This window comes from Dipteris shenzhenensis, chromosome 32 (genome assembly GCF_047967505.1).
Source record: "Dipteris shenzhenensis isolate YYH24624 ecotype China chromosome 32, Dip_SZ_1.0, whole genome shotgun sequence".
Taxonomy (NCBI): domain Eukaryota; kingdom Viridiplantae; phylum Streptophyta; class Polypodiopsida; order Gleicheniales; family Dipteridaceae; genus Dipteris; species Dipteris shenzhenensis.
In genome coordinates this window covers 23571959-23586093 of record NC_141627.1, presented here as the reverse complement: position 1 = coordinate 23586093, position 14135 = coordinate 23571959, and the positions used below count along the sequence as shown (strand labels likewise).

General features: G+C 48.5%; 1 protein-coding gene across 2 annotated transcripts in view; it reads right to left on the bottom strand.

Annotated features, from left to right (window-relative positions):
• LOC147880482 (transcription factor GTE6-like) overlaps positions 1-13933 on the bottom strand; it is a 48022-nt gene extending 34089 nt beyond the window's left edge. For both annotated transcript variants that reach the window (XM_087371049.1, XM_087371048.1), the window contains exon 1: positions 13420-13933. In XM_087371049.1, the coding sequence (XP_087227175.1) occupies positions 13420-13710 (291 nt within the window). In that variant the 5' untranslated portion in view covers positions 13711-13933. The remainder of the gene's footprint in view (positions 1-13419) is intronic.
• Positions 13934-14135: the final 202 nt, after the last annotated feature.

The following is a 14135-nucleotide window of genomic DNA, read 5'->3' as shown; positions in this document are numbered from 1 at the left end:
AGTCCCTTTAGGGTCCCCAAAGGCTGGATAGGTAAGCAGGGAAGGCAGCCTGCAAAGGCTGCCCAAAAACTCCCCTGGCAAATGGGCCAGGGAGGGCTTTTTATAGGCTGGTTGTAGGCCAGCCAGTCTGTAAAACAGACTGAGTCTGTAAAACAGACTGAGTCAGTCTGTTTACAGACTGGGTTGGCTCAGTCCAGCCCTGTAAAAGGGCCCCTTGGCTGCCCTGTTTTCTCATTCAGTTTGCTCCTGCCTTCAGTCCTCCGACAGCTCCACTTCAGCCTCCTGTGCAGCCCCTGAGATCCTCAGATCTGGCCCTGCTCTAGCCTCAGTCCCTTGCCCATCAGTTCAGCCTGATCTGAAGGTGACCACGCAGCACAACAGTCGGAGGTTTGGACCAACAAATGGAGAGAGGTTTGGACACTGTTTCCTCAGCTTTCTCAGCTCTCTTTTACAGTTTACACAGCTCACTCTCAGCTCTATATTTCCGTCATCTCTCAGTTCTCTCATAGGATCTATCACTTCTAGCTTCACTCTCTCACTCACGCAGTAACCCTGCATTCCGCTAGATAGCGCAAGCCTCTTCCTTGCCTTGCAGAAGCGTCCTACATCGTCAGTGTGGACAGCATCAAGGTCTCGGTATTGGTTGGTGTTGCCTCTCAGGTCTTTGGGTCTGCTATACATGTGCACAGTGAGCTCTTCAGAAGCGTGTTCCGTGCTCTCTTGAAGAGTGTTCTTTGTATTTCTCAATTCTCCAAGTATAAAGCAAATTCTCCCCTGATTGGGGGAGGGGGCCCTCAATGGGTACAGGGACCCAATCAGTTGTCGACTCTACTCTCTTTCTACCCTCATCTCCTTCCTCTCTCTATGGTAAACAACGCTCATTCCTCGCTAAAGGTTTAAAGAAGATCTTGTTGTGAATTACACGATCAGATAACCGTTGCACGTTACATTGGTATCAGAGCTTCGGTCTGTATCCAGCTTGACTACCACGAGTGTATGGTTGTGTTGAGATCCGGAAAGGACACACAATCAAGCACCATGGAAGGGTCAGGAAAAGATTTCAACCGTGAAGACTTTGAAGAGAAGAAAGACTACCAACAAGATACGCTTCCGCCAAATGCTCAAGAAGTGATGGCGAACCTTCTAGAGCAGAATCGGGTCCTACTGCAGCAACTCGAAGAACATTCATCCCAGAAGGAAGAAAGCAGAAGACAGCTAGACCAGACAAAACAACGTCTAGAGGAAAAAGAAGCTGAAAAGCCGTTGGAAGAAAAAAGAACCACAAATTTTGAAAAACTGCTCTTGTTGATGCGTGAGGAACGCAAAAATGAGGAGGCACTGCGACGCGCAAAGCTCGCCCAGGAAGAGAGGCAACAAAAGTTAGACCGAGAGGCGATGCTTCTCCAACACAAACAGATGTTAGCATTGACTTGGTGGCAGCATTGGGCTAGTAAGCATACTGACCCAAAAACGTTTAAGATGAATTTCGTTTGGGCAACGTTTGTGGCCGACCTCAAAGCCCGTTTTCTCCCACCCCAATATATGCTTAACCTGGAGGATGAGTTCGTTCGTCTCTCCCAGAATGGTTTGCCTGTGTTGACATACAGTAATACATCACACTAGCGCAACAGTTGGGCGTGACGGAGAGCACCAAGATGAAGCAATTCATTCGAGGTTTGACCATTCGGAACTTCGACCCGCCGGATTACGGGCGGGCGTTGACTCTCGCACAGAATCAAGAGATGATGCTGAACGGGGGAAAGCCCAAGCAGGTCCAGAAAGATTCCAAAGCCCCGCAGCAGTCAAACAACACAGCGGGTAAGGATCAAAAGAAGGACAACCAGTTCCAAAAGAAAGACGGCCAAGCATCTGGTCAAAAGAGGGAATCCAAGCCAAAGATGACTCCAAATGAGAAGGCTAAAGCGGGTATTACAAGAGGCTATCTACAACCCGACGAGCAGAAGCGGTACCACCAAGAACATCGCTGCTTTCATTGCCACCACATCGCTGGGCATGGCAAGAAGGATTGTCCGAAGTGGCTTGCCGACAAGGATGCGAAAGCACCTACTTCGTCCGTCGCTAATGTATTGGCTCTTCCAGCTCCGCCTCCATCCTCAGCTACGAATGCCGTCTTCCCTGCTTTGAACACCGTTCCCACGGTGGTCTTTCAAGGTAAGGAGGGCGACTTCTCAGATCAAAAAAAGGCGCTCATTCGAGCGTATGGCACAGCTGACAGGCATCAGTTTATTGTCATGTTCGATATGGGGAGTTCAGAAGATGCCATCTCCCCTCAGCTTGCCAAGACAGTGGGGTGCACCTTGGTGCCTCACGAGCTTGCAGTGGACGGGTTCACGCCCGGCTTGCGCATACACATCACGCATAAGGCCATCCAGTTCACTTTTTCAGTTCAGAAGACCATGTGTACGCGGGATTTTATATTGACTCAGTTGATGGGGTGCGACATGATCCTCGGGATTCAGTGGTTCCGTGAGCATGTTCCGATGCCTGATTGGCGGCAGGACACCTTCACGATTGTGGAAGGTTCACCTAAGCCCGCCGTGATACGCGGTGATCAGAGCATACCATGGATTCCATTAATCTCTCATATTCAAGCACGTCACACCGTCCACAAGGGTGCCATGTGTACACTTGTCTATGTCTAGTGCCACATCACTGCAGTTCAAGCCGCTCCTCCGATGGGGCAAGCAATGGTGGATCTACTCCAAGAGTTCAAAGACATCATGCTCCGGGACGATCTGCCACCCCAGCTACCTCCCAACCAACCGGAAGACCATCGCATCCATCTACTTCCGGACTCGACACCTCCAAGTAAGTTCCCTTATCGACTTTCAAAGTCTATGGAGGGGGAGTTAGAGCAGCAATCGTCTCAATTACTGCGCGCAGGGTTTATTAGACCTTCTTCTTCGCCTTTTGCTGCACCCATTCTATTTGTGGCAAAGAAGGATAAGTCCACACGACTATGTGTCGACTACAGAGCACTCAACAAACTTACAGTAAGCAACAAGTTTCCTATGCCCCGCATCGAGTACATCTTGGAAAGACTCAATGGTGCAAGATTTTTTTCAAAGATTAACCTCAAGAGTGGCTACCATCAAGTCCGGATTTTTGAAGCTGACATCCCAAAGACAGCTTTCCGAACTGAGCGAGCTCATTATGAGTTCGTCGTCATGCCCTTTGGTCTGAAGAATGCACCACCAACATTCAACAAGATGATGTCCCAGGTATTCGCAGAGTATATTGGGAAGTGCCTATTCATCTTTCTCGATGATATCCTTATCTTTTCCGCGACAGCCGAGCAGCATATTAAGGATGTGCGATGTGCCCTACAGTTATTACGTGATAACCAGCTATATCTCAACGCAAAGAAAAGTGAATTCGGATTGCTGGAAATTCAATATTTAGGCTACATCATTAGTGCTCAAGGGATTCGATTGGACCCTGAGAAGATCCAAGCTATCACAAGTTGGGCTATCCCCACGAGGCCCAGGAGATCCGATCCTTTGTGGGTTTGTGTCAAGCATACAGCTCGCACATGGAGGGTTTCTCAACATACGCAGCCCCTCTTACAGATTTACTCAAGGGGGTAAAGACACGCAGACAAAAAGTTCAAGTCACAGGCAAAGCTTTGCACGCCTTCCACGACTTGCAACGGTTGGCCACGACAGCACCAGTTATGAAGATCGCCTCTTGGGATGATCCATTTCTGGTAATCACAGACGCTAGCAATGTCGCCATAGGGGCAGTTTTACAGCAAGAAGATAGGCCCGTGGCATACTACAGCAGAAAGCTTAACGATGCCAAAAAGAACTATTCAATGTATGATAGAGAGCTCCTCGGTGTCATCCAAGCATTAAAACATTGGAAGCCTTTCCTATACGGACGGACTTTCACGGTGAAGACAGATCACCAAGCCCTTAAGTGGCTTCAGACAATGCCTAGTACGCAATGGAGTGATCGGCAGAAACGGTGGAGTCAGATATTCGAGCAGTTTGGGGGAATGATCGAGTACATTCCCGACAAAAACAACCCCGTTGCAGACACTCTCAGTCGGAAAGGTTCCATCCAGACCATTGAGCAGACCACTATGCTCGAAATCAAAGGCAAGGATCTTGATAGCATAAAGGCACAGTACGCGGAGTCAGTAGAGTTTGGCACGCAGTTCCATTTAGCCACGACGCTTGCTCCAGGCCATTACTCATTAGAGGACGATTGGCTTTTCTATAAGAAAAGGTTATGTGCACTCAAAGACAAACGACAGTTGCTTCTTCATGACGCCCTTACCGGTGGTCACAGAGGTATCAACGGGACTTTGGAGAAGTTCGAGCGCTATTTCTATTGGCCAAAGATACGGAAGGACGTATACGGCTATGTGCAAAATTGTCAAATATGCCAAAAGGTCAAGGCTTCCCACAAGAAAGCGGCAGGTTTACTTATGCCATTGCCCATCCCCGATGGTCCTTTCCAGGACATAGGTATGGATTTTGTGGGACCACTTCCAGCATCCACAGGTATGTGTAATACTCAATGTCTTACTATTGTTTGTCACTTTAGTAAATATTGTATGCTCATTCCCTGCAAACAAACGGCTAGCGCTGAAGATGTAGCTCGTTTGTTTATCAAGTATTGGTATCCCATTAAAGGGTTGCCAAAGACCATCACATCCGACAGGGACTCTAAGTTTACGTCTAACTTTTGGCGAGCCTTGTTTGATAATTCTGGTACTAAGCTGCACATGTCCAGCGCTTTCCATCCGCAATCGAACGGCGAGACGGAAAAGTATAATGGTATGGCATTTGATATTTTGAAGTCATATTGTCATGATGCTCAGGGAAAGTGAAAGCAGTTTCTTCCGCTTGTGCAGGCCATTTTGAACGATACCTATTCTTCGAGTATTGGTCGCACACCTTATGAAGCGGTGTTTGGACGGCGATTTACCTCACTCCTCACCCGGATGGTGTCTCCATCTCTTGAAGCCAACAAAACCACCGAATCCATGGCAGAGATTACGGAGTCCGTGAAAAGCCGCATCGCCAAAGCTCAAGCATTGTATACACGCCAAGCTAATAAATCCAGACGAGATGTCCAGTATAAAAAGAATCAATGGGTGTATTTACGCATTATCAAGCAACGATTGAAGCAGGTGGGCAAGCGATGCCCTAATCTGTCCTTCAGGAGCTTCGGACCATTCCCTATTATTCAAAAGATCAACGATGTCTCAATGAAGTTACGCCTACCAGACAGTTGGACTATGCACAACGTGTTCCATGTAGCTTGGTTGAAGCCATATTTTGGACCTCCTCTTTCAGAGATTTCCGACGAGCAACAACTTGAAGTTCTTGATGAAGCCGAAGTTTTGCAACCAGAACAGATCCTTCTTCATAAATTCAAGCATGGGTCAGGATGCAGGATCCGGGGGTTTTACACCAAGTTCCGGGATCGAGGTACCCATGAAGCAGTGTGGTTGGACGAAGATTCCTTCCAGGTGTTTCCCTAGATATTAGCGGACTACTTGGAAGCAATGAACCTACCGCCAAGTTAAGAAGGAGGGAATGTCACATGCACCCCTGCACTTGGGTGCAAGGTGACACACTGGCTACATTGACAAGTGCATTATAGTTCCCAGATAGGAGATTTTGTCATATGCTGTGACCCCTTTGTGAGCCCTTGTCCAGGGACAGTCAGGCACAAGCTACGTAGGTGAGTCTCTCAGCCTTAGGTCAACTCAGTAGTCAGTTCTTGTTCACTAGTACCCACTACAGAACAGTAGGTTAAGTGTTTCCATCTTATAGTTTAGGTCTTAGCCTAGGTTAGGAGTCCCTTTAGGGTCCGGTCCCCAAAGGCTGGACAGGTAAGCAGGGAAGGCAGCCTGCAAAGGCTGCCCAAAAACTCCCCTGGCAAATGAGCCAGGGAGGGCTTTTTATAGGCTGGTTGTAGGCCAGCCAGTCTGTAAAACAGACTGAGTCTGTAATACAGACTGAGTCTGTAAAACAGACTGAGTCAGTCTGTTTACAGACTGGGTTGGCTCAGTCCAGCCCTATAAAAGGGCCCCTTGGCTGCCCTGTTTTCTCATTCATTTTGCTCCTGCCTTCAGTCCTCCTACAGCTCCACTTCAGCCTCCTGTGCAGCCCCTGAGATCCTCAGATCTGGCCCTGCTCTATGTTGGAAAGGTCACCTCCCCATCTGTAAACCCCCCATATGAGGAGAGCATGGGGGGGGTGAACCTAAGCACAAAAGCATGGCACCCAGGTGCTAGTGATGGGACTGGTAGAGGCAGCTCAAGGTGTCTTCATGGCAGGATGCAGTCACGGAAGAAGTGACCTGGATGGCAAGGGTTGCAGGCAGGATCTCGACCTGCAGCAAGCCCTGGACAAGGCGCATTGACAGCAGCAGGAACAGCAGTGCTTTGGGGCCTGGAAAGAAACCTGGCAGGCCAGCACAGCAGGCTGGAACAGGCCTCACATGGAGGCAGACAGTGGCGCAGGGCCACGCAGCAAAGAGGGGGATCAGAGGCTGGACTGGACCCTATATTTATAGGGCATCTGCCCTTGAAAGGTGGGCCAAGGGCCCTTGTATTGAGAGCCCCAAAAGGGCAGCCCACAGTCCCATAAATAGGGAGCTGTGGGTCGGTTTTGGTCGGCCAGGGGCAGGTGGCTGAACCGACCAGCAGTCGGCCCTTTCTAGGGCTGCTGGGTCGGTTGGCTGGCCAGGCCCTTGAGGGCTATATAAGGAGGCCATTCAGGCCTCATTTCACATCATCTGGAGCAGCAATTCCACCAGCAGAAGGAGCAGCAGCAGGGCTATCTTTGGGCCTACAGTCAGGAGGAGAAAGAAGTACCTTGTGCTGCAGACTTAGCTAACAGGAAGCTGCCCACCTAGACTGGTTTCCAGACAGCAAGGTGGAGAAGATCATTCTAGACGGAAAGTTTACTTACGCTCAAGTGGAGCACACGGACTCTAGTCTAGAGATAGCCAGCAGATAGGAGAAGGACTTTGTGGTAAGATCAGAGGACCACACCATTGGTGGAACTCTGGATCTGTCTCTCTTGTATTGTGTCCATAGTTGTGGACGGAAATATATTATATGGTGGTTTCTCTATCTAGTTTGGTTCATTGTCTATTGATGAGTCTGCACACCTATTGAATGCACATAAGTAAAGAAGTTTGTGATTCCACACCCACACCGCACACTCTGTGAGCTCCTGGGCATTATTTCTGCTGCGTGTACCCTCTGTTGGGTAATTTCTAACATGGTATCAGAGCCCAAGTAGGAGGCTCACAGGTGTGGGAGCCTGAAGGCAGGGACCTTGCTGAAGGACGACCCTGATTCAGAAGCTCTAGGGAATCGACTTCCACGACTGGAGGATTGTGCCCTTGCGAGAAGGAGGGTGACTCAGGTTCAATCAGGTGCGTTCAGAGTTCTGGTTTACTGAAATTGAGTTTGGTTGACTTTGCTGAGTGGTATATACAGCAGAGATGTCGACAGCCTCTTCAGCCCCTGCTATCCCTTCCTCCTCCTCCAGTTTTCTCTCTTTCACTATCCCTAACTTTGGAGAGTCTTGGAACCTGGACGGGACTAATTACCCGATCTGGAAAGTGAAGATCCGGAGTCATTTAGTGGCTTGGAAGTTGTGGAAGCTGACCACGGGAGAGGAGTCGAAGCCGGAAGACATGGTGGACCGTAAAGGGAAGGTACTCATGGCAGTAGACAGAGAGGAGCTTGAAGATTGGGAAGAAAGAGATGCCCATGCCCTGGCAATAATCATAGGGACTACGGTGAACTCTGTTCTTCCGCATATCCAGCTGGCCGAGACGTCAGTAGAGGCGTGGGCCACCCTGAAGGATCTGTACGAGATAGATAATACCTCCCGGATTGTGCTTCTTCAGCATCAACTCTACAATCTTGATATGGAAGAAGGCGATACGGTACATAGCCATTTGACGAAGGTCAAGGTGGTGCGGGATCAGTTGGCATCAATTGGTCAGAAGACGGACTCATGTCATCTAGCCTTGATGGTACTGAGGAGATTGCCTCAGAGTTTCAAAAGCTTTGTTACAGCTGTGACAGCAGGACAGAGGACCAAACCTCTGACATTTGAGGAGTTGTGTCCCTTACTGCTACAGGAGGAAGCTCGGGAGAAGCTCTACAACAAGGACAAAGACGACAAGGCGATGCTGGTGAAGGATTCCGCAAGTAAAGGAAAGGGCAAGCCTAACGGTGGCAAGTCCAATAAAGACGACTCTGACGACGAGGGGACTTCGAAGAGGAAGCACAAGAAGAAGTGTTTCTATTGTGATACGCCCAGACATTTTGCAAAGGACTGCAGAAAGAAAAAGGCAGATCTGAAAAACAAACAGGAGTCTGACCCAGATTCAGAGGGAAAGGCCAAAGCTAATGTGGTAATCGAAGAATTGTTCCTGGTGACATCACCGAGTGTTACCGAGGTCAAATATGTTGATCCAGCAATCACAGTAAGGATGTCTGACATAGAGATGTGGGTCGACGAGGAGTCAGATGCCTTTGTGAAGGTGAAGGACAGTATGGAGCGCTTGGTACCTTCCAGGTGTCTAGCTGTTGACACTGACACGAGGGTGGATTCCATGGAAAGCCCTGGGGTCTCATGGTCAGATGGATGCTGGACTTCAGAAGGGGACAATACAGGATTACACAGGATCTTGGCGGGTGCCTCATTGAGGTACAGGGTTTGCTTTCAGAGCGAACATTCAGGCAGTACATCAGTCTGGTATGTATTTGATATTCTGCATTTAAGCCTTTATAGCATGCTATGGAGAGATCCTGCTCTTCATTTGTCTCAGGTGATAAGAGATTGGAAGGAATTGGCCTTCTTCGAAGGCAGAAGGGGAAGTATTGGTGCTTCTTCAAATCTCGGACGCAGATTGCTAGAAGGTGGTGGACAAAGAGTACTGAAGCCAGAAGAGTACCTGCTTGAGAACTCAGCGAGAGTTCATGGTCCAGGTTATCTGGAAATATTCATTGGTTGCAGACCGTGCCAAAGGAAGGACGGGTTGAAACAGACCCTCAGAGCATGGTGCCTGAAAGACTCCAGGTTGTTCACTCATTATGAGGGGGACGACTGGAAGATCGTGACGGCTGGGTTGCTCAAGTTCAGAGGCGGGAATGTGACTGAAGGAGGTGCTACCAGGAGGTGCTACCAGAGATGGACCTGTGTACCAAGATGGTGTGCGGATGCAGAACCAGACCTGGTGGAGCAAGAGCCACTGGATAAAAAGCCAGGAAAAGATTTCGACACCGAAAGGTTCCAGAGGACTACGACCAGGGAGTTACTGGAGCATCTTCATCGACGTGTTGGCATTGGGCTGAGATGTGTCGGTGAGAGGGGGTGTTGGAAAGGTCACCTCCCCATCTGTAAACCCCCCATATGAGGAGAGCATGGGGGGGGTGAAACTAAGCGCAAAAGCGTGGCACCCAGGTGCTAGTGATGGGACTGGCAGAGGCAGGTCAAGGCGTCTTCATGGCAGGATGCAGTCACGGAAGAAGCGACCTGGATGGCAAGGGTTGCAGGCAGGATCTCGACCTGCAGCAAGCCCTGGACAAGGCGCATTGACAGCAGCAGGAACAGCAGTGCTTTGGGGCCTGGAAAGAAACCTGGCAGGCCAGCACAGCAGGCTGGAACAGGCCTCACATGGAGGCAGACAGTGGCGCAGGGCCACGCAGCAAAGAGGGGGATCAAAGGCTGGACTGGACCCTATATTTATAGGGCATCTGCCCTTGAAAGGTGGGCCAAGGGCCCTTGTATTGAGAGCCCCAAAAAGGCGGCCCACAGTCCCATAAATAGGGAGCTGTGGGTCGGTTTTGGTCGGCCAGGGGCAGGTGGCTGAACCGACCAGCAGTCGGCCCTTTCTAGGGCTGCTGGGTCGGTTGGCTGGCCAGGCCCTTGAGGGCTATATAAGGAGGCCATTCAGGCCTCATTTCACATCATCTGGAGCAGCAATTCCACCAGCAGAAGGAGCAGCAGCAGGGCTATCTTTGGGCCTACAGTCAGGAGGAGAAAGAAGTACCTTGTGCTGCAGACTTAGCTAACAGGAAGCTGCCCACCTAGACTGGTTTCCAGACAGCAAGGTGGAGAAGATCATTCTAGACGGAAAGTTTACTTACGCTCGAGGTGGAGCACGCGGACTCTAGTCTAGAGATAGCCAGCAGATAGGAGAAGGACTTTGTGGTAAGATCAGAGGACCACACCATTGGTGGAACTCTGGATCTGTCTCTCTTGTATTGTGTCCATAGTTGTGGATGGAAATATATTATATGGTGGTTTCTCTATCTAGTTTGGTTCATTGTCTATTGATGAGTCTGCACACCTATTGAATGCACATAAGTAAAGAAGTTTGTGATTCCACACCCACACCGCACACTCTGTGAGCTCCTAGGCATTATTTCCGCTGCGTGTACCCTCTATTGGGTAATTTCTAACACTCTAGCCTCAGTCCCTTGCCCATCAGTTCAGCCTGATCTGAAGGTGACCACGCAGCACAACAGTCGGAGGTTTGGACCAACAAACGGAGAGAGGTTTGGACACTGTTTCCTCAGCTTTCTCAGCTCTCTTTTACAGTTTACACAGCTCACTCTCAGCTCTATATTTCCGTCATCTCTCAGTTCTCTCATTGGATCTATCACTTCTAGCTTTTCACTCTCTCACTCACGCAGTAACCCTGCATTCCGCTAGACAGCACAAGCCTCTTCCTTGCCTTGCAGAAGCGTCCTACATCGTCAGTGTGGACAGCATCAAGGTCTCGGTATTGGTCGGCGTTGCCTCTCAGGTCTTTGGGTCTGCTATACATGTGCACAGTGAGCTCTTCAGAAGCGTGTTCCGTGCTCTCTTAAAGAGTGTTCTTTGTATTTCTCAGTTCTCCAAGTATAAAGCAAATTCTCCCCTGATTGGGGGAGGGGGCCCTCAGTGGGTACAGGGACCCAATCGGTTGTCTCTCTCTCTACCCTCATCTCCTTCCTCTCTCTATGTAAACAACGCTCATTCCTCGCTAAAGGTTTAAAGAAGGTCTTGCTGTGAATTACACGATCAGATAATCGTTGCATGTTACAGCTGCCATGGGATATTGCACTGGACTTGGACGCCTTTCTGATATTGAAACTAGTAGGACGGAAGTGCCTGTGAACGGATTATTCACTTGGCTGATTTTGGGCTGATGCGCGACAGTGCTTTTCTTGTATATGGATGCCTTCTAAATAAATGATAAAGAAATACGGAAGGGTGCGCTAAGTTTAGGGCCTGGTGTGCAAGACGAGGGCAATCTAGCTCTTGAGTGTTGTGTTCAAAATCGTTTTGGTTTGCTGTGGGAATTTCTAAATGGCTGAAAATTAGGTAACCGCTCGTTAATAATTGTTCACCACCATTTGGTGTTCCCGAAGGCCTATTTCATAGACCCATAAGTCTTCCGAAGCTCGCTCTCTCTCTCTCTCTCTCTCTCTCTCTCTCTCTCTCTCTCTCTCATGTGATTCCGGGGGGGATCGAGTCAGAAGAGCATTTTGCATTCAAATGCCCTGTGTACTACAAGATCATAGGTAGCTACTACTGCCTTTTCAGAGATGGTCTTGGTTCTCTATCTAGCTTCCTATCCTACCCAAACCAGAGAGGCTTGGTGGCCTTCATCCACAAGGCCGTCTGACATAGGGAGCGGTTGCTCATAGCACATAGAGGGGACCATGACACTCAGCTAGAGCCCACTCAGAGTATGGTCAATGAGTTTTTCGAGCCGAACAGCACCGACCAGCAAGCGGCCTCGAGGACTCGAGCCAGAGCTTGAGACACTCCAAACCCGCACGCACACAGAGGGGCATATAACACTAGAGGACCTCCTCCCCTGTTCACCAGACCAAGACTAGGGGACCGACCCACAAGGGGGGCCACACATGTTGATAGGCTATATGCCACCACAACAGCCTCGTACATCAACGCCCCCCTCCCAAAGTTGATGCTCCTACTTGTTCCCACTCCGAGAGTCCATAGAGCTCTTATTGTGTACTAATGTTGTTACGATTCAAGACTTTGGGTTTCCTTTTGTGCTCACCATGAGTGTTGATGCCCGCCTAGTGGCTCCATCCTCAGGTCATTGTATCAATTTCTCTATTAGTCTCATAGACCTTTTGGTCTTCCAAAGACTTTTAATAAAATTTCTTTCTTTCTCTGCGAAGCACCTTAGCAAGCCCTCTACTCTAGCCTAGTGGCATGTGTGAGTTACTCTGTGATTGTAATTTGTCTCATAGCCCGCGAGGCCTCCCAAAGACGACAATACATCTCTCTCTCTCTCTCTCTCTCTCTCTCTCTCTCTCTCTCTCTCTCTCGCACGCGCATGCAAGTATCTAGGGCTAGAGTCCGAGGTCTATCCAATCACATAGCTCACAAGTCCACAAAGAAATAACTCAAATCTCCAAATACACAATAGATAGATAGCCGAAAGGACTCCATTACTATCTCACCTCCCATCCATAGGCTCAGCACTTCGACATACCCCAAATGATCCTCTCAAGCCAAGAAGTCGTCTGCAGTAAGAACCTATATCCCATCCATAGTCCCTCACATTCAAGATTGAGCCATCATGCCCAACTTCTCCAAAAAAAATCTCTTGGAAAGTACTTATAAAGGATTGGCCTTCAACATGACTTTATAAGTGACGATGTCCTACAACATGACTTTATAGGTGACGATGTCCTAAGTTGGTAGATTCGATTGTCTTAGTTGTCCAATTCGTCTCAAGTGTCTTCGCCCGCATATCTAAAACACATGTGTCAAGACCCTTATCCAAGGTTACTTGTGGACCTAAAAATCAAGTATTTTCCTAGCATCCACCGTTAGACCCCCTAGAAGAAAATACAAATGTACTTTCGTCAATTTGTAGATTTAAAGAGAGTACATGGTATGTGGAGGAAGGAGATCCGAATTGATCACAGACACAACTCATATTTTCCCTTGCAACTTGGACCATTAACAAAAATTGAATGCATTAATCAAAAAAAAGAACGTGAATGCTGGTGGTTTATTGAGAGCGAAAGTACACTAGAACATATTGGCCTATTAGACATAAAGGTCTGACACCACTCGCAAGCTCGCCAAGTGGATAAGCATGAAAAATCGCTATAATGTATCCTTTAGCGTCCAGCCTTTGCCCTTAGCAAGCAATCCCAAACAAATCCAATTCTGATGACAATTATGCCATGCTATTCTTGTTTTGTGTCATCCTAGAGACTATCCCGACATAAGCTATTAGAGAATAACTAGTTTTTCCCTTTATTGACAGGCCCTCTCGGCTCAAATTTTTTTTAAGTGTAGACCCTTAGTCAAATGACTTAAAAGATCTCGAATTGCGTAGGGCATTCCTCGAGTTTAAGCTTATAGCAAACCATACCTGCTCGACCTTAGCGGTCATCAATGAAATACTGCTCTGCAAAGCCCTTACGACTTGCTCATTTTGTGATGCCTTTGAAGGGTCATCCGGATCCTCGGAGGCCGTGACTGTTTCTTCCCGCCGTTGCTCATTCTTCGAGGCCATTTCGCCGACGGGGCCATCATCGACCCTTAACTGCTCACTTTCTTCTCTAGCTCCTCCGCGTTCGTTAATAGTGGTGTTTACCAACTGAGCTTCCTCGAAATCAAGACTACTTAATCTGGCCTCGTCACTGTGATCAGATTGAAGCATGGTTGGATCTGGGCTCGCTGACAGCAATGCTTTTAGATCTGGTGGACGCCATGGGGGTAAGAAAACACTATAACAATCATGTTGGAAGCAAATGCAAAGCTATGGTGCATGGTAGAGTAGATGAAGACAGTCCACCGAGCTTCAGAAATGGGGGTGGCTACATTTAGGCTTTGCACATTTGAGGTGGGCATGAACATAAGTCAAATCTTTGTAGGTATGGAGAATTATCTTATGGGAAGAGGTTACCAAACAAAAGAAGACCACATCATTGTCTATTTATTGTGTATTTATGTCCCCCACGTCTCCAATCTGAGAAAATGAACATGTAATAGCCTAGAGGTGCACTCATATAATAGCCTAGAGGTGGAGTGCAGAGGACTAAAAGCATAAGACTTCAAGGGCGATTACCTAAAACAAGGCACAAT